Source organism: Lycium ferocissimum, unplaced genomic scaffold (genome assembly GCF_029784015.1).
Source record: "Lycium ferocissimum isolate CSIRO_LF1 unplaced genomic scaffold, AGI_CSIRO_Lferr_CH_V1 ctg60, whole genome shotgun sequence".
Taxonomy (NCBI): domain Eukaryota; kingdom Viridiplantae; phylum Streptophyta; class Magnoliopsida; order Solanales; family Solanaceae; genus Lycium; species Lycium ferocissimum.
In genome coordinates, this window is record NW_026726189.1 from 257,213 (window position 1) to 277,418 (window position 20,206).

The 20,206-nt window shown below is 33.7% G+C and overlaps 2 protein-coding genes across 3 annotated transcripts; both read right to left on the reverse strand.

Annotated features, from left to right (window-relative positions):
- Positions 1 to 1,041: 1,041 nt before the first annotated feature.
- Positions 1,042 to 6,104, reverse strand: LOC132045108 (probable polygalacturonase). The gene is made up of 5 exons (XM_059435640.1): positions 5,550 to 6,104; positions 3,787 to 3,907; positions 3,408 to 3,656; positions 2,526 to 2,679; positions 1,042 to 2,220 (listed from the first exon to the last, which is right to left on the reverse strand). Exons 1-5 carry the CDS (start codon positions 5,961 to 5,963, stop codon positions 1,695 to 1,697), a joined length of 1,464 nt encoding a protein of 487 aa, XP_059291623.1. The 5' UTR covers positions 5,964 to 6,104; the 3' UTR covers positions 1,042 to 1,694.
- Positions 6,105 to 7,500: 1,396 nt separating this feature from the next.
- Positions 7,501 to 10,201, reverse strand: LOC132045107 (uncharacterized). Of its 2 annotated transcripts, none has more exons than XM_059435638.1 (2): positions 10,183 to 10,201; positions 7,501 to 8,225 (listed from the first exon to the last, which is right to left on the reverse strand). In XM_059435638.1, the coding sequence occupies exon 2, from the start codon at positions 8,185 to 8,187 to the stop codon at positions 7,870 to 7,872; it is 318 nt and encodes a 105-aa protein (XP_059291621.1). In that variant the 5' UTR covers positions 8,188 to 8,225; positions 10,183 to 10,201; the 3' UTR covers positions 7,501 to 7,869. The 2 variants fall into 2 exon arrangements, with proteins under 2 accessions (XP_059291621.1, XP_059291620.1); XM_059435637.1 differs by lacking the exon at positions 10,183 to 10,201 and adding an exon at positions 9,931 to 10,046.
- Positions 10,202 to 20,206: the final 10,005 nt, after the last annotated feature.

Sequence of the window (20,206 nt, forward strand, 5' to 3'; positions counted from 1 at the left end):
TCAAAATATAAAATACTTTCAATCAAGCACGAAGACTAGCTCAATTTTAGTTCCTAAAGTGGCATTTCAATTTGTTTTACCTGCTCCCAAATGCGTCATCGCCCTCATTTCTTCAATTATTTTGCCTTTCCTAATTTTTTTAAATAGAAATTTAGAGCCATTAACATAAAAATTTCTCTATTGCATCCAGTACACAAAATGCAGCATTTTTTTAACACTCAAGTGTTGATTACCAATTACCAGATAATCGTGACCTACAATTTCAAGTATAAAGAATGGAGATTTTGTAAATATTGAAGCACATATATGAAGAAGCAAAGTGGCACACAATAATAAACAAACAAACAAACACAAAAATACTAAATAAATAAATAAAAAGAGAATAAAAGCATTTGTGCTTACCCTTTTGTTTTTGATAGTACAACAATTTTTGGTTTAAACTGACCTTTTCCAAAGACATGGTTAAAGGTTATAAATAGATTAGATCAATAAATAAAATTTAGATATGTAACGCATGCAAATTAAAGGCAAAAAAAAGTTCATGAATTTAGTTCCTTTTCACGCAATTGTTTCAGAAAAGACACTAATGAAGCTTCATTAATATGAAATTCTTTTGTTGAAAGCTCAGTAATACCACATACTTTTTAAAAAAAAAAAATGAACGATGATTGTATGGCTTAGTTACAATTCCTTTCTACTAGATATTGAATTTCGCTTGTAACAGCTAAAAGGCCTAGCTAATCTTGTGAGAACTCCAATATTCCTGTTCCCTTTTTATTTTTCTTACCTCCAATTATCGATCTTTTATAAGTAAATAATCCGTAGCAAGTTATAATCAAGGAACCTACTTCATCATAATTACTTAAGATTTAGTTTGTGAAATTTAATTTAATATGTCAATTATCTTATACAAAATATTAGTTTGTCTAACTCTCTGTAGCTATAAAGCATTGAAGCAAAATCAATTGTCAACTAAATTCGAGATGAGGAATAATCTTTATTAGTAGAAAGTAATATAATGATACGAGGAACAAGTTATCGTTTTCTGTGATGAAACAAAATGGGGGTGAATAAAATCTTTTAGCAATTGTGTATGTACTCCATCAAATCTTTCCTCCCATCTTTTAATGGAGCTGAAGTTCACATACAAAGACTACCTACACTATGTTTTCCACAATCCAGGTACCTCTTTCCAACATAATAACAATTACCAATTGGATTAAACAAAATAAGATAGAAAAAAAAATTGAATGAGATGAGAAGCACATCCCTTGACGTCCCCACTCTCCAACCCTCTCTGTGTTTTTTTTCCAAGAATTGACGTCCACCTTCATCTTTTGCAATAAACCATGATGAATTTTGTGCCCTTGTATTAGCGACATAGGCCCAACCAACCATCCTGGGTATTACTGTGAGCACTGGAGCTTCCTTTCACTGGTCGCAGCCTCGCAAACCAAACTAGTACTCTGTCCGGGGGGAAGTTTGCCACTTAAAAGCTCCACGGGTGGGTACTCCATCCATGTACTCTTTCATTCTAGCAAATCTAGTGTGACAACTGCAAACATCTCTGAACATGCCCTGACCTCCCAGGATTTGATTGTGTATTTGAGGGACCAAGAAGATCAGATGTCGCTGGCAACGAGCCATCAGCTGTTGTACCAACATTCTCATTGAAGGAATAAAGCACCTTCCTCTCAACGATCATAATCCAAGTCCTTGGTATTCTTTGTTGTTGATCGCCTAAGTAGTTTTCCTCCATCATCATACCAATCAAGGTTCTCACAAGGAGCAGGGAAGATTTTTCCAATAACTCGTCCTTGAACAAAAGAACACTGGAAGATACGTTTCTTCTTGTATGTTATTCCTACGGACATGTCCTGAAAAGTTACATTCTGAACAGGAATCTCAGGGCTCCCATAAATACGTGCTGGTATTCGAACTCCTTGCCCACGAATACCAGTAAAGCTTATATCCTCAATAACTGGAAGAGCTTTTGGATCATAGCCTTCATCAGGATGCTCATTGTAGTCGGTCTTAATTACAATGCCTACACGAACATTCTGTAGGGTCAGGTTGCGGTAGATAACATGTCGAATATGACCACCCCTGCCAGGGCTAGTTTTAATTCTTATTCCTCTTTTTGAGTTCCATACAAGGAGATTCTCCACTATTATATTTGACACTCCACCAGACATTTCACTTCCAATTGATACTCCAGCACTGTTTATAATGAGCAGGTCAGTCGACATTAAAAACCAAAAAAGACTCACACTCTCAAACACACACTTACTCTAGCAATTGAAGTGAGAAAACGAAGATAAATTTGTAACCTTCGGTTAATGATGACAAAGTTGCAGATAATTAAAACCCCTTAATGAAAAAACTGCATAGATTTAGTGCAGCATGGATTATGCACCTTTTTATGTGGGCAGATCCAGAGAGGTAATACAAACAGGTAATCGGAATTTTTTTGCAGCAAGGAGTATAATTGACGTAATTTAATATAATTTGGAAAAGATAATTACCTAATCATTGAGCGCACTATGAGGTTACGGATAGTGATATTGGAAGACGGCCGGGAATATGCAATTCCATACTGATCCCAGCCACTCTTGATTGCTACTCCATCATCCCCCACGCTTATATAACTATCCTCTATCACCATATCCACACATGAATCTGCATAGGCCAAAACATAAGATTCATCTGCTCAATATCTTTGTCTTAAAAGATATGATACAAAAAAATATGCACTAATAGAGTACATGTACAAATGACCAAGTGTTCCAGTTTACAACCCCACGAGTCTCTCTTTCCCAAAAATGATGACCCATGTCAGATTTAAGATTCTGTATCTATAGTGAGAAGATACATCGGTTATCCCTTCATAAGAAAGGGAGAGTAAATCTTCAGAAAACACATCGAAGCTACTACCAACCAATAAATATTACTAGCATGTAAAAAGAAGTAGATTTTGCTTAAGATACTCGTGGTCAATGAAACATTGGTTTGGAAAGTCAACAGGTGAAGGGTAAAATCTGCTGGTACATGCACATAAATTATGACTATTCATGATATTCCACGAGTGAACATTTTGAGGAAAAATCAATTTCGATAAAGCATATATAAGCATTGAATTCCTATACAGTACTTCCTATAGAACTCTTGACAACTATTCTTGGTATTACACGAGTGAACCTCTTCAAGGAAAAAGCAATTCATAGAGCATATGTAAGTATTTAATAGTAGTCCTACACAGCACTTCCTATAGAATGCCCACAGAGCAGGTTAATGTGAGCATTTAAATGGAAACTGATGTCAAAAAAAGCCAACATCCAACTTACAGTTACAAGCCAAGGGATCAAGAAAGGCATGAATAACGAATTATGGAAATATGGAGAACTCACCAGGGTCTATTCCATCAGTGTTTGGAGCGTCAGTCAATGGAGCCAGAATCGTTACATTTCTTATAACAACATTTTGGCAGTCATAAGGGTGAAGAGTCCAGAACGGAGAATCACGAAATGTAACATCAGAAATGTGAATGTCTCTTGACCACATGAGTTGAAGAAGTGGGCCCCTTGTGTGATTCAAAAGTTTTTTGCGGTATTTCTCCCACCATGATCTGCCTTGTCCGTTAATGGTGCCATTATGCCCTGTTGCATTATTGTTTAAACAATCAGAGAAATGTTTTCCCAATTCTCAATCAACTTTCCCTGATGAAATAATCCCTCGTATAACAAGGGGTTAAACTTCCACAATTCTGTTAAGGTATTACTACTTCACCTGTTATGACAACATCCTTAAGATTTTGCCCATGGATTAAACTTCCATAACGCGGGCCACGGCGTTCTCTTCCATATCCATATGACGGCAAAGGAGGCAGTAGTGGCCAATAGCTCTCATCCTGTTGCATGCATTTAAACCTTTATAAGTTGGCAGCAATACATGTATCACCTTCAACCAAGCACATTTGCCTATACTGTCGTATCATAATAGACCTAATTATTTTTGGGATGTGACAAAGCAACACACTTTGAAGTTACTTTCAAAAGAAGGAAATTAATGAACCCATGTTCAAAAAGTTATCAATTCAAAACCATCAAAAATTAATAAAACTTCGAGACAAGATCGCACATCTAAGTGTTGCAGAAAGTCCAATGGCAGTTGAGTCTATTGGCAGCCAACCATTATAGACATTTAGTATAGGAATGTCAGTAAGCCGCAGGAGCAGATGCAAACAAAATGCTTGTTTTATATGCATGTCCACGAGAAAGTCAAGTATCTAGGGGAAAAAACAAATGCAGTTACACATATCACAAATGGCCAAAACTATGCCTTTATGCTAAAATAAGAAGATGGTACAAGAATGGAAGTGAGCTGTGCTTGTCATTTATATCGGAATGCAAAGGGTAGGTCCTTGCCTAATTACACATATTCAAGGGGAAAAAATAACTATTAGGACCTGTTCTAAATATTATATATCTTAACATTTACTAGATTCCTCCTATTACAATTCCCCAGTATTTGCACAGCGCTTTGCAGTAAATAATACTCTTTTTAACTTTACACGTGCGACAACTTCTGAGTCGCGAACGTCCACCATTACATAGCATGTTGAGTTATCTTTTATTTTTATTTTTTATGAAAGCATGTTGAGTTATCGGCAACCCTAACCTAGGAACAATCACTGTTATCCAAACCCCAGCAATGTCCACTAAAGGGGTGAATATCAGGCTTTCAGTTGCAAATAGAACTTGAAGTACAACGAAAATGAGTAAATGACTCCTTTTACTGGCAGGGGCTTTATTCACTTAAGGGGTCGTTTGGTTGCTGGTTAGGAAGGGAGTTATTAACGTATTAAAACTAGCATAGCTAATACAATGTTTGATAGCTTTTTAGTTGCTTTATATAAAACTCCGCACAGCAAGTACGGTGTTTGGTCATCATTTTACAATCACATAAATAAAACCTTTTATAAGTTATTAGTCAATTTACGTATTATTTTTTGCAGAGTAGAAGATGCAGGGGCGGAGCTAGCCCTTCGGGCGTGGGTTTGGCCGAACCCAATAGCTTTGGTCCGAACCATATATTTTGTATTAAATTTTTTGTCAAATAAGTACAAATTATTACTACTATTAAGAACCCAGTAACTTTAAAGTATTAAAACTCTGAACCCACAAGCTTCAAATCCTAGCTCCGCCTCTGAGAAAGATGGAATAACTAATACAGTACCTGAATAATTAAACCCTGCATAACGAATACCTGCATGACTCTAGCATGATCAATAATCCATTTCATTCATGGAGTGGTAGTCTTAGACGCGTGACACTGTGGAACTATGACAGTAATATAGTTCCATGGTCAAGGTCTCTTTGTTTACTAGAATTAGTAACTAAATTCTCCATAATCATACTACTCCATTTAATTATTAAAGGATGAATTTGAAGACGCAATGCATCTACAGGAACTAAAAAACTGAACCTTTTCAAACAGTTTAGCACAAGTTCTTTTCTAAACAAAATCAATTACGTATATAAACTACTTACATCAATACCAAGAATAACAGCATTTTCAGCAAGAAATAACGTTATATGACTTGTAAGATTAAACGGCGCCGTAAGCCAATAACCAGGCTCAACATTAAGCTGGCCTCCACCTCGCTTCTTAATTTCCAAAATTGCCCTCTCAAATGCCTTTGTATTTACGGTAACGCCATCACCAACAGCTCCGAAATCAGAGAGATTGAATACTAGAGGCCGTAGGTTCGGGATTGGCCTCGGAATCGTTACCGAACGTCGATATATAAGAAGGCGTTCAACTGCAGTTCTTTGCCAAGCGACGATTAGAATAAATCCAATGGTCCAGAGAAGAGTAAGAAGTGTGTGATGAGATAATAGAAATGATGGAATTAAACGCTTGTATTCAAGTTTCCGGTGTTGGAGTCTGAAGGAATCTGTCATGGTTTTGTAACGAAAGTGTATAAATTTGATAATAGGAAAATGGAAAAATGAGATGAGTAGATCACAGCTTGGAGTAGTAGAGTGGAGAAGAAAGATGCCTTTTGATTTTGATTTACAGAAATGGAAAGGACAGTGGGGCAGTTGTTGCTGCGTGGTTAAGTCGGGAAAACTGACAATTTATGGGCTGGAGCTTCCGTATCGGACCTTCATGGGCTTGTCTCATTAAGTTTAGTTGGGCTCAATTGGGCTTTTGTCATCTTATTGCTTTTATGATTGATAGATAGGTTGAGTTCACAAATGGCCTCCATAAGGGGTGATCTTGACTATTTGACCGCACTTAACAATTGTTTTAAGAAATAGCCTTCGCTTCAGAAAATTCGCAAGGTAAAGTTTTTGTTACCCATCGGACATAAGTTGTGAACATAAATTAGTTTAATTAACCTTTGCCCATCAAGCATAAGTTCAAATTTTTGATTATAAGGTAGAAATTCAAGATATTTCAACCCATGAACCTACTTAATTCACCACAAGTTCTATCTTATAGGCAAAAGCTAGAACTTGTGTGTTATGGGCAACATAAACTCTTCCCAGCGAATCTTTTCAAGTTAAAGTCATTTTGTAAGATTTTTTTTTTAAGCGGGGTCAAAAATTCAAGACGGGACACTTTTGAGGACACCACGCGTCATTTTCCCGTCGTTAAAGTAGGGCACTGGGTGATTTTAAATTTTAAAGACCTTGTAGGTGAGCAATTTAACCTTTTGAACTGCTTGTTTTATGTGCAAAATTTTAAGTTTAACAAGTTTTGACTTTTGACCTTGAAAGTTTATTCATAGACCCAGCGGGGTTCAAAACTTCCAAAACACTCATTTTTAAGGTCATTGGGCGTAATTTCCTGTAGGACACCTAACCGAGTAAAATTAGAAATGAATTGTCTAAGTTGCTCTTTCACCTTCTTGTTCAGAATAGGTAGTTTGTCCAATTTAGCTTAGCCCTGAATACCCATCAAGATAAATTACCAGTGGAGAGTCTTAATTGCTTGTTCCGAATTGGTTTTCTTACGAGAGAAATTTTCATAGAAATATATGCATTATCATTGGATTTCAGTAATGCTAAGAACAAGACCTCATCTCCTTTGTAGATAGTCCTGGATGAGTTACTACCAAGCAACTGCCAAAATCTTTATGGCTTTTACGAGGTTCAATTTTAGATTGCTAGTCATTTATATTTACCAGTGTAAAGAGTTTTCAGATCCTCAGCGGCCAGCGCTGTTTAAATAAAAATTGCAACGGCAAAAGAGATCCAACATTCAAACCCCATCGTCACATGTAAGAGTGGGTTCACGTGCAGATGATGGCGTTCGGACAAAGCCAAAGCCAGAAGAGCATGAATTGTTAATAGTACAAGAACTTTTGACTTAAACGAAAAAGTAGCTGCGAGTATTTATCAAAGCCTAACTCACAAGCAAAGGTATTAAACGCTAGCCAGCAGTGATGTCAAAACTCTAAAGTAAGACCCTCAAGCTGTCGGCCTCGAGGCCCTAGAAGTCTCAAAGAATGATAATTTTGCTATTGATTTTTTTTTTTCATTTGCACCTAATAATGCTATCTTCACTTTACCATACATTCATAATCACATTGTCTTTTTGGTTCATTATCCACAACAAATGCTACTTAACAGTCGGCCAGGCCTGACCGACATCCATGAGTTTTCGTCCCAATAGAGAGAACTATTCACGGATGTCAAACAGTTTCCCAGAACCAAATTATACATTTTCAAGAATACAATCAAACTAATGATCACCCGATAGACCCAAAGAACCTAAGGAAACACTATGGATTGCGCTTTCTGCCCTTCAGAAGAAAAAGAAATATCATAGACTAAATATTAGCCAGAAGCCATCGATTTGCTAAAAGAACTTAAGTTTTCCTTTGCCCATGTGTGCTTTCCCATGCTCCACAAAACATGCTGCTTTTTGAGTCCCTGTCAAGCCAGAACACGAGTCACCAGCAGCCCCTAGAGTGACTGCAAAGTAAAGATAGATAGTGCAGAGAAAAGCTAGGAGGCCAAGCGCAGTTAGAAGGAACCGGTGGCGCTGAAGTACTGTTGAACAGCTCCCAAGCTCATTACCACGGGAGCATTGACTCTTCTTTTGATCAATAGTTGAAAATGCTGTCTGTGTTTGTGACCTCCTATGAGGAGAAGTTATTATGCTGTCAAGAGCCATAACTTAAACAGTTAATCTTTGGCAGCCGGTCACAATTCCTGCACCAACCAATTCGACATGTTAACTATTATGAGTGTCAAAAGAAAGCATAACTCATTCAGAAGTGTTCACCGACTTGCAGACAGAAGTGAAAAATCTACATCCAATGACACTCACCCAAATAACAAGAAGAGAGAAAGAAGGGTAAAGACAACATAGTAGGTGTACTTATACAACTGCCTGGCAGGGTTCATCTCAAGCAACCCCCAATCTATATAAGTAGACCATACAAGTGAGCTGTAATATAGTAAACTAAAACAGAATGAATAGTTTATGACAAATCAAGAAATTACAAAAATGGTGATGGGTGGAAGTAAAGTAAATAGGAAATACAAAGGTTGACAACAAATAGGCATGCTGATGTCTTCCGCCCGTCTTACACCAAAACTGGTTACATATGCTAATTTTTTGTGTATGGAGTGAGACCAGGGAAAAGATAGATATGTAAAGTACGAAACACAGGAAGAATAACAATGGGGAGAAAACAGCATAAAAGATCATTATTTGCTCCATTAGCTTTTGATCACTCTTAACAATAACATGTTCTATATGAGATTCATTTGTATTTTACTCGGTTCAAGTGTGGTTCCCAACACCATCTATCTTATAAAGGGAGAGATTAATTAACATGCCAAAATACATCAAATGAAGCAATACCATCAAAGTGATGAATATAAAGTAAGAATGTGCTGGCGAAAAATAAAATAATACTATAGTAGCTGAAAGTTTGTAAACGGATTCAATTGCACCCGCAAATGTTCAAATCAAACCATCTCTATCAGCTGACAGTTTGTAAATGGATTCAATAGCACCCACAAATGTTCAAATCAAACCATCTCTATCTAGAACCAATGTTAGCAACTGAGATGATAGGGGCAATTAGGTGACGTTATTCAGGCATTCAAAATATCTTCTTACATACACAGCATCTATAGTGACTCCTGTAGCCACTTCGACTGAAGTCATATCACTGTCGAATTATGGAAAAGACTCAAAGATTCTTCCCCACCATTACATCCTTCACCATTAAGGAAAACTAAAACAAAGACCTAGCGGATGTCAAATGCAAAGACCGACTTTGAATTGCAGAACTAAACTCTCTCTCTCTCTGTGTTTGAGAGTTATGAACCCAAGCACAGAAATTCAAATTTGCTTATAGCATGTCGTTCAGCAGTAATTCAGCGGGTTAGCTTTATAAGAGAGTAGAGCCAACAGAAGTTACAGGTAAAGCTTTAATGCAATGCATGTTATGTATCATTCACTGAGACTTGCAAATATGTTCACATTAAAAGGTTAATTGTACACGATTTTACCACTTTGCTTCACAATCTAATTAAGAGTTCAGATATTTATCTCCAAATAGAGAACAACGATGTCCGTAAATCCTAAAATCTTAATTCCACATAATCGCTATAATCATATGGATCTAAATTTAATAGACTACTTATAACCCTGTTAGTTAATCGAACAACTCAAAACCTAAAATCAAAATGTTCGCGAAATTGCTAATGGATGAGTACAGCAAATAAGCAAATTAACAGCGAGCTCAAAAACATACGCAAGAAAGAAAAAGAAAAAAGAAAAAAGTACATCAGATCTGCGAAAACATCCGGATGCTCATAAGAACGAATAAACCAATGCAGGCTAACAGAAACACAAATATACACGTGCGAGAGATCTAATTAGGAAAAGTAGGATACTTACGATAGAAGAAAAAACGAAGGAAAAATTAGTCGATCGGAATTCGGAGCAAATATGCGGGTTGAAGCAATTGTCCCTTTTTGTTATAGCGATAATGATTGAAAGTTATTAAAATAGTATATCACCGGCAATGTAAGAGTCGAGCTTCCCTCAAAGAGAGGAGAGGTGCCGGCGACAACACGGAGCGGCCACGCACGTTCTCGATGTTAACAGCAGTATGAGAGGAGAAAGATGAAATTGAGATTTTACGCGTACGAGATATGGGCACTTTATAATTTCTACAATCAGTTTTCGGATTCTTTTTTGGCGAAGCTGGAATATAAATCGCTGCTTATCCGACCTTTATTTTCACCCTTTGGGATGATTCAAGGGTCGGATCTCCGTTTTAGCATCATGTATACTCCCCTGGTGCGCTCCATGTATCCTAAAAAAATTATGAACTAATTTGACTTTTTTTTTCTTCTTTTCTCTTTCTTTGTAGTAGTTTCTATTTCGAGAAGATAATTTGACCTTTTTCGAGATTTATGATCTCATTGCCCATTTACACCTTCTACATCTATGATAAAAAATAGAGTTCTTTGTTTTTGTTTGCTTTATGATAAATAGAGCTCATAAGCATTGATGGTTAACATTGTACTAGTATTATTCTATTATCTTTTATATACTTTTCATGCATTGTCTATTAGCAAAGAAAATTATTAGTAGTAGTATTTTTGAAGTCTAGACTTGGGATTAATTTTCCAGCATCGTCTGTAAACATATTCCTGCATGATTAATTCCGGTTGATTTATCAATAGATATCCAAGTTTCCGAGAAACTCATTTTGTCTTTTGGGAGATATATTTATCTTTTAATTCGCAGAGACTTGTTAAGTTGTTATAAAATTGTGAAAGGCATTAAATTTTATGCAATAAGACTTTATTAGAGTAAACTTTAATTAATTAAAAAAAGTCATGCCAAAAAACATAAGAAAACCAATTGTCTCATTTATGTTTACGTAAAATGTTGAAAGCGATAAATGCGTATTAGCAGGCGTAATTATAGCTAGCCAATATTGATTGATCAAATGTTTAGAAAAAAGTGGTGACGTTGCAAAAGCCATTTGTATAAGTTAAGTGTTGAGTCGCTTTTCAAGATGGTAAATTAGAAGGTAAGGCATCCATGCTCTTTTGTTGACAAATGGAAGCTGGAAATTATTAAGACTGTTGAGTCGTCTTTTCAAAATGTTAGTGTTGATACCTGATTAACATCTTACAAGATGTGATCACTTGCATCTTCCCTATTTAATATGTCAATAAGTTATGCGATTGGATGAACAAACGGAAAATTAGGTTGTTTAATTTAATACTAGCAAACTATGCCCGTACGATGTACGGGATCCAACATGATTAATTTGGTTACTCACTTTAGTTAGTCTTTATGATTTATATATTTTGCAAAGGATACGGCTATTCTCCTTAGTGAGTCTCCATATTTTTGTTTCTTTTCCTCTTATTTTTCCCCTTAATTTCTCAATTGTTGTGAAAATTTGTCTTATTTTGGTTATGTCTGCCTCTTTTTATATTTTGTAAGTTGACGACAATTCAAATATCCTTCATGTCAAGTTTATAATCACAAGATTCAAAGGATATTTTATTATATCATACACATTTTTAATTTAGAACCACAAAATTCAAAGGTCTATTTTTATTTCTTAAACTCTGTGTCTAGTCAAACTTAGACACTTAAATTGATACAAAGGGAGTATATGCCAAATGAAAGGATAATTAAGACAATGCGGACATGTGGGGACCTAAAAAGTAAACACACAAGAGGTAGAATTAATGTTCTTAAGTGTACACATGTTAGTCCCTGCTTAGAGTACAATTTCATGTGCTTTTTATAATAGAGTAATAAAACGAAGTGTAGAAGTAAAGAAATATGATGACGTAAAAGTGGAATACACGTGTACAGGTGGCAAACCAAGTATAATAGTACATATAGCCCAACATGATTAATTTGGTTACTCACTTTAGTTAGTCTTTATGGTTTCTATATTTTGCAAAGGATGCCGCGATTCTCCTTAGTGAGTTTTCATGTTTTGTTTATTTTCCTCTTATTTTTCCCGTTAATTTCTTAATTATTGTTAAAATTTATCTTATTTTGGTTATGTCTGCCTCTTTTTATATTTAGTAAGTTGACAATTCAAATATTGTACATGTCAAGTTTATAATCACAAAATTCAAATGATATTTTATTATATTATACACATTTTAATTTACAACCACAAGATTCAAAAGTCTATTTTTATTTCTTAAACTCCGTATCTAGTCAAACTTAGACACTTAAATTGAAACAGAGGGAGAACAACAACAACAACAACAACAACAACAACGCAGTGAAATCCCACAACGTGAGGTCTGGGGAGGGTAGAGTGTACGCGGACCGACTCCTACCAAGGTAGGACGGCGTTTCCGAAAGACCCTCGGCTCAATAGAAAGCATAAAAGCATAACAAGAGGTCGAGATAAGGCCAAGAGATTCAAAGCGATATGGAAATGCAAATAACTAAAGCGACTAAGCCGTGATGAAGCTTGTAAAGGAGGTAGCTATCACGTATAAAATAAGATAATCAAAGTACAGGATAACAAATAGTAGCTATAAATCAAAGCACAAATGTGGCTACTAATACGAAAGGATAAACGTTACTATCTACTAGCCTTCTACCCTAATCCGAGTCCTCCATACCCTCCTATCTAAGGTCATGTCCTCGATAAGTCAGAATCGCGCTATATCCCGTCTAATCACCTCTCCCAATACTTCTTCGCCTACTCCCTACCTCTTTCCGAAACCATCCATGGCCAACCTCTCACACCTCCGCACTGGGGCATCTGTGTCTCTCCTCTTCACATGTCCAAACCATCTCAGTCTCGTTTCCCGCATCTTGTCTTCCACCGAGGCCACTCTCACCTTGTACCGGATAGCCTCATTCCTAATCTTGTCACTCCTGGTGTGCCCACACATCCATCTCAACATTCTCATCTCGGCAACTTTCATCTTTTGAACGTGAGAGATCTTAATCGGCCAACACTCCGCCCCCATACAACATGGTCGGTCTAACCACCACTTTGTAGAACTTGCCCTTAAGTCAGGTGGCACCTTCTTATCACATAGCACTCTAAGCCGAGCCTCCATTTCATCCACCTTGCCCTAATACGATGTGTGACATCATCGTCAATCTCCCCACTGCCTTGTATAATAGACCTAAGTGTCACGTCCTTAGTCTTCAACTAAGCGCACGTGCGGCACTTGACAACTCGCTCACGTTCTTGCACAAGTTGCTCACGCTCTTGCTATACCAAGTCAGCCTAGATTACTATACTCAAGATCGCTAAGGGAATAGTAATTAAGAAAGACAAGAGAAATTTGTTAGAAGGAAGCTTTTTATTATAGAAGACTTGATTGATTTTGCTTGATGGTTTACAAATGAATGACCCTCCTATTTATACTACTCACCTGGACTAATACGTAAATAATAATTATTATACAAATCCCTACATATTTACTAATAAGCCCCTATTCTAGAAATCTCTATACAACTGTAGAGTATTCCAAGGACCTTCCATGAAAATCCATGAAATTATGTCTTCAAGGGTTTTAAAACCTCCTATATCTCTAATCTTCCCATAATATCTACTCTTCCTCTTATGTAATCATTCCACATGGCAAATATATGTGCCAAGTGACACCTATGTGGCATGATGACATGGTGGGTCCTCACACAAGATACTTGAAACTACTTGTCTTCTGAATAACCTGGGTACCAAACCTCACTTCCACGCCGGGCCTTCGAGGTGTCTTTCATCGAACTTGCACTCCAAGTACTCTGTCTTGGTCCTACTCAGCTTGAATCCTTTAGACTCCTTTAGAGGAAGTATATGTCAAATGAAGGAAATGAAAGGACAACTGAGACATTGCGGACACGCGGGGACCTAAAAAGTAAACACACAAGAGGTAGAATTAATGTTAAACTTCTGAAATGTATACATGTTAGTCCCTGCTTAGAGTACAATTTCATATGTTTTCTATAATAGAGTAATAAAATGAAGTGTAGAAGTAAAGAAATATGATAACGTAAAAGTAGAATAAACAAATACAGGTGGCAAACCAAATAGTAATGCTTGTTAAATGAAGTGGGCCCACAACTGAAAAAAAAAAAAAGGAAAGAAACTAAGTAAAATTGAAATAAGTTCAAATTTAGTGTACAACTCAAATAGCTTTTTGTACAATTTATTGTTAGTGTGTTCGTCCCTCTTGGACACTTATATATATTAGAAAAATATTAAACAAAGTTGAAGTGGTATAGATAATGTTGAGTGGGATACAAATTAAATGCTAGGGTCACACGTAGATAGGGATAGAGATGATGACAATGTTATGGAAAGACCAGGGCGTATGCGCGGGCCCGATATTGCATTTTATGTGTATTTTTCACTAAGTTTTTCCAACTATTATCCTGTTAAAATTCAACACAAATTTTTCCAAAAATAATTCAATAAGTTCTCTACTATGAAAAGTTACTGGTGCTTGTATGGTTAAAGAAATTGTCGGAACAATTTTTTTTTGAAGTTATGTGAAATGTAATATATCATTATTAGTGGAAGAATATGTTAGCAGTGTACGATATTTGGATCCTCTCTTTTCCGATTCTTACTTAGAACTCAGAATGCGAAACTTTGTAATATTGTATAAAATACTATACGACGTATGCCCGTGCTGCGCATGGGCCCAACACTTTGGATTATAGTGTATCTATTCGTATGTAGTTGTGTTTGGATAGTGATAATATATATATATATATATATATATATATATACACACACACACTATGCACACACACTATGTTCAAAACACTATTAATATAACATTGTAGTTTGTGCTCCGTATCCAAAACTTTATTATATTAGTGTTTGCTACGAATACAAAGTTGGCAAAAATTTATTAATACTTTTTAAAATAGAAGACTTGTTTTAAAGGAAACTATTTCCCTCTCTCGAGATAAAATAATAGAATATTTAAGCATCGTTGATACTTTGAATTTTAATTCGATTAATTTAAAGGTGTAAAATATTCTATTGTTAATGTATGTAGATTGGACCTAAACAATACTTATTATTTTTTATCAAATTTTGATTTGGATAATTCTAATTGAAATTATTAAATTAATTTTACATGTTTAAGACGAAACAAAGTAGAAATTTGATTTCTATTTAAACGAAGCACTACTATTTTTTAATTTTTGGTAAAATATTCTTGGTTTAGCTCATTTTACTTGTCATGTTGTCTTTTGCACGATTTTTTAAGGAAACTTCAATTAGAATTATAATTTGACTAATTTACCTTATTAATTATTTGATCTCCGTTTAATATTATTTTTTCTTTTACGACATTAATCTCTTTTCACATTTATTAGAGTAAGGAAAAAAATGAATAAGTAATTAGATTCTACCTTATTTTAAAATATAAATATTTTAAGTATATTTATTTTAGTAAACATAACAAATAAATGACACGGCGAAATAGCAAATACAACAGTTAAATATCTAGATTAGATCTCAGGCTAATATAAGAAAATAAAGGAAATTGTATGGTTTGGCTACTTAACCTTTTGAAGAAAAACAATAATATGAGGTCCATATTTTTTGCTGTACAATAATTTTATTTGCTCCCATTAATGGGTTGATGCGCATGTGGCAATGAATCCACCATTATTGACTTAATGGGGATACTTTGGGAATTACATGAATATTGTTTGATTTTTTAATATGGGGTGCATGTTTATTTTTTATTTTTTTTGACGTTGCTTGTTTTTTTAATATGGGGTCCATTTTTTTTTTTTTTTTTTTACATGAGTTTGGAGACTGTGGGGTACACTTTTTTTCCCACCTTATTATTTTTTGTATTGCTTGGTGTTTTTAGTTTGGGGCCCACCTTTTTTTTTTTTTTTAAGGGAGAGTGACGTGATTAAATAATAAGGTGGATTTATCTTATAGTAGAAATTTATAATTTATCTTATTATTTATATCGCAAGCACTTAATTATAGATTAATATGATTATGTCCAATAAGATAGAATTATAGCATTGTGGATTTGATAAGCGACGTGATAGAAGTACTTTTTAAAATATAAAATTGCATTTGTGTTTTCTGCCTTCAATTGTTGCCTAGATGTATTTGGCAGCAATACCAAAATTAATACTCCCTCTATTTCAACTTATATGGCATTCTTTCTATTATGGACGTGCTAATTTTTATTTTTTATTTTTTTGCTTTTGCTATTTTATGCAATTTTCATAAGTTATAAAAATCAAATTTTTATTAAATTATTTAAAACTTAAACTCTGACATTTGTTAATCATTGATATTTACAACTTCAGTAATTAACTCACGTGTTTTCGTAAGATATATGAGTAAGAGCCTGTTTGGATGGGCTTAAAAAAGCGACTTATAGGTGGTTTTAAAACTTATAGTCTTTTTTTTAGATAAAAAACTGCACTTTTTAACAATATTTTAAAACGCCTAATTATATTTTGCGCTTATTTTAAGACAAAACGACTTTAAACTAGGTAGGGACAAATACTTAAAAAGCTTAAAACAACTTATAAGTCTTCATTTTCATTTTTATTTTTATACTTATAAGCCAATCCAAACAGACTCTAGTCATATTCATATCCATCTTTCTGATTTAATTACAATTTAGTGCAGCAAACCCAAAGGAATTTTATTGGAAGAAATAATTCAAATAATTAATATTGTCGGCTAAAACACAAAAGGCACATGAGGTTACTCCTAATTACAAAATCAATTTAAAAGGTAGTGATTGGTCAGTGTGCAGTAGAAGAGAATGGCATGCCGTGGGGCGCAAAATTGTGGGGAAGAGTGTGCTGACGGATATGCCATAAGCAAAGGGCCTTTTAGTCAAGCCACTCAAAAATGTAAACCTAAGCTACAGTAAGATTCCTTTAGATCCAGTCAGATTGCTCTATTTAGGACCAAATGACGGAAATACCCCTAAAAGCCAAGCAGGCATGTCGACGGTAAAGTGTGCGCTTATTCCCTCTTCCTAGTTAGTACGAGACGGCCTATGCCCGTGCTGCGCACGGGGCCAACACTTTAGATTATAGTGCATCTATGTGTATGTAGTTGTGTTTGGATAGTGATTATATATATATATATATATATTATGTTCAAAACACGATTAATATAACATTATAGTTTGTGTTCCGTATCTAAAACTTTATTATACTAATGTTTGCTACGAATACAAAATCGGCAAATTTATTAATATTTTTTAAAAAGAGAAGACTTGTTTAAAAAAGAAACTATTTTCTCTCTTTGAGATAAAACAATAGCAATATTTAAGCATCAGTTGATACTTTCAATTTTAATTCGATTAGTTTAAAGGTGTAAAATACTTATTATTTTTTATCAAATTTTGATTTGGATAATTTAATTCTAATTATTAAATTAATTTTACATGTTTAAAACGAAACAAAGTAGAAATTGATTTTCTATTTAAACGAAGAAATACTATTTTTTAATTTTTGGTAAATATTCTCGGTTTAGCTCATTACTTGTCATGTTGTCTTTTGCATGGTTTTTTAAGAAAACGTCGATTAGAATTATAATTTGACATTTACCTTATTCATTATTTGATCTCCATTTGATATATTTTTTACGACATTAATCTCTTTTCACATTTATTAGAGTAAGAATAAAAATAAAAAAGTAATTAAATTCTATCTTATTTTAAAATATAAATATTTTAAGTATATTTATTTTAGTAAACATAACAAATAAATGACATAGCGGAATAACAAAAAAAAATAAAATTGTATGGTTTGACTACTTAACCTTTTGAAGAAAAGCAGTTTCATTTGCTCCCACTAATGGATTGATACGCACGTGGTAATGAATCCATCATTATTGACTTAATGAGATACTTTGAAAATTATATGAATATTGTTTGATTTTTTAATATCGGGTGCACTTTTTTTTTTGACATTATTAATTTGCACTATATATATATATATATATATATATATATATATATATATATATATATATATATATATATATATATATATATATATATATATATATATGTTCAAAATACGATTAATATAACATTGTAGTTTGTACTGTATCTAAAACTTTATTATATTAGTGTTTGCTATGAATACAAAGTACGTGACTTTTTTTTAACATTATATTTTTTTTAATATGGGTTCACTTTTTTTTTTTTTTTTTTTTGCTTGATTTTGTTAATATGAGGTCCACTTTTTTTTCCCATGAGTTCGGAGATGGTGAGTTCCACTTTTTTTTCTTTTTTTTTTGTTTTTTTTTTTTGTATTGCTCGGTGGTATTTAGTATGGGGCCCACACCTCTTTTTTTTTAAGGGACAACGGACGACGAAGCATGGATCTAAACCCATGCTTTATATGGTTTTTTTTTTTTATATAGCTTGGTGTTGTTTAGTATGGGGCCTACCCTTTTGGACATTATTAGTTTACACTATTTTATGCATAATATAATATATATATATATATATATATATATATATATATATATATATATATATATATATATATATATATATATATATTCAAAACACGATTAATATAACGTTGTAGTTTGTGCTCCGTATCTAAAACTTTATTATATTAGTATTTGCTATGAATACAAAGTTTACACTTTTTTTTTTACATTGTTTATTTTTTTAATATGGGATTAACTTTTTTTTTTTCATATTGCTTGATTTTGTTAATACGGGATCCACTTTTTTTTTTCCGTGAGTTTGGAGATGGTTGGTTCCATTTTTTTTTACTTCTTTTTTAAAAACACGATTAATATAACGTTGTAGTTTGTGCTCCGTATCTAAAACTTTATTATATTAGTATTTGCTATGAATACAAAGTTTACACTTTTTTTTTACATTGTTTATTTTTTTAATATGGGATTAACTTTTTTTTTTTTCATATTGCTTGATTTTGTTAATACGGGATCCACTTTTTTTTTTCCGTGAGTTTGGAGATGGTTGGTTCCATTTTTTTTACTTTTTTTTTTTTTTTTTTTAATATTAGTTGGTGTTTTTTTTTTTTTTTTCTTTTAATGTTGGTTGGTTTTTTTTTTTTTTAATATTGGTTGGTGTTAATATGGGAACCACACTTTTTTTTTTTTTTTTTTTTTTAATGCTTACGGACGACGAAGCATGGGCTTTAACCCATGCTTCTATATAGTAGTAAAATGCGTGCTAACCGTGAAAAGGCAGAAGGATACAAAAGTATTTATAGGAAAAGATAAAAGGATATGAAAAAGTAATGAAAAATTGGAATGTCTTTTAAATGAAAAACAAAGTACAAGTTTTCTTGCATGTGTTCGTCCTCTTATCCCATTTATATATAGTAGAGAATAGAAAGGTGCAATCGCAATTCCTTGTATAAATAGTTGGCTATGTTATCTTTAAATTTGTAAATGCAATTAACTAATATATTTACAAAGGCAATTTCAAAATTTAAATCTAATGAATCCAATATTGTACTGTTAAAATTATAGATTTAGATCTAACTCATTATGAGAATGTTATTCATAATGTTATGGTTAATATGAGTATTACTGTGAGTACTTTTTCTAAAATCTATTAAGGATTTTATTTCTCATTCATACACATAGTTTCAGAAAGTTAATGAGGCATTTACTATCTAGTTATTCTGAAGGGCTAAAACAAGGAGAAGTATTATGTAGTGATTTGGTATAAGCATGTCTTGAAATTTTATTAGCGTGATTAATTCAGATCCACGTTGTATAGGTAGGAGAAGCACTTGCTATTCGCTACTTAATGGCGGAGAGTTTTTCAATTCCAAAACTGGAATTCGAAACTTCTCAAAAGGTGAGAGGATCCGTCGTATTACACCTTTAATAATTACACTTATTTAGTGAAAATGACACTAGATATCCATTTGCAGTGTATTCAAACTGAAAGTCGTCCTAGTATTGACTCTTCTTTTTCTTCTCAGGAATTTCGAGTCCACATTGCGCTTTTGCCAAGCCCAACTTCAAACTCATAGGTTTAAGTTGAAAACTCAGGCTCATATGTTTAAAGTTGATTATAGGAAAGCTAAATTTATAAACTTTATAAATTTGTCTACTTTTAAATAGGGGCCTAAAAATGACTATTCCTGATTTAGTAAAACTGACACTAGGTAGGCGTTTGGACATGCGGTTTGAAACCATAGGGGCATA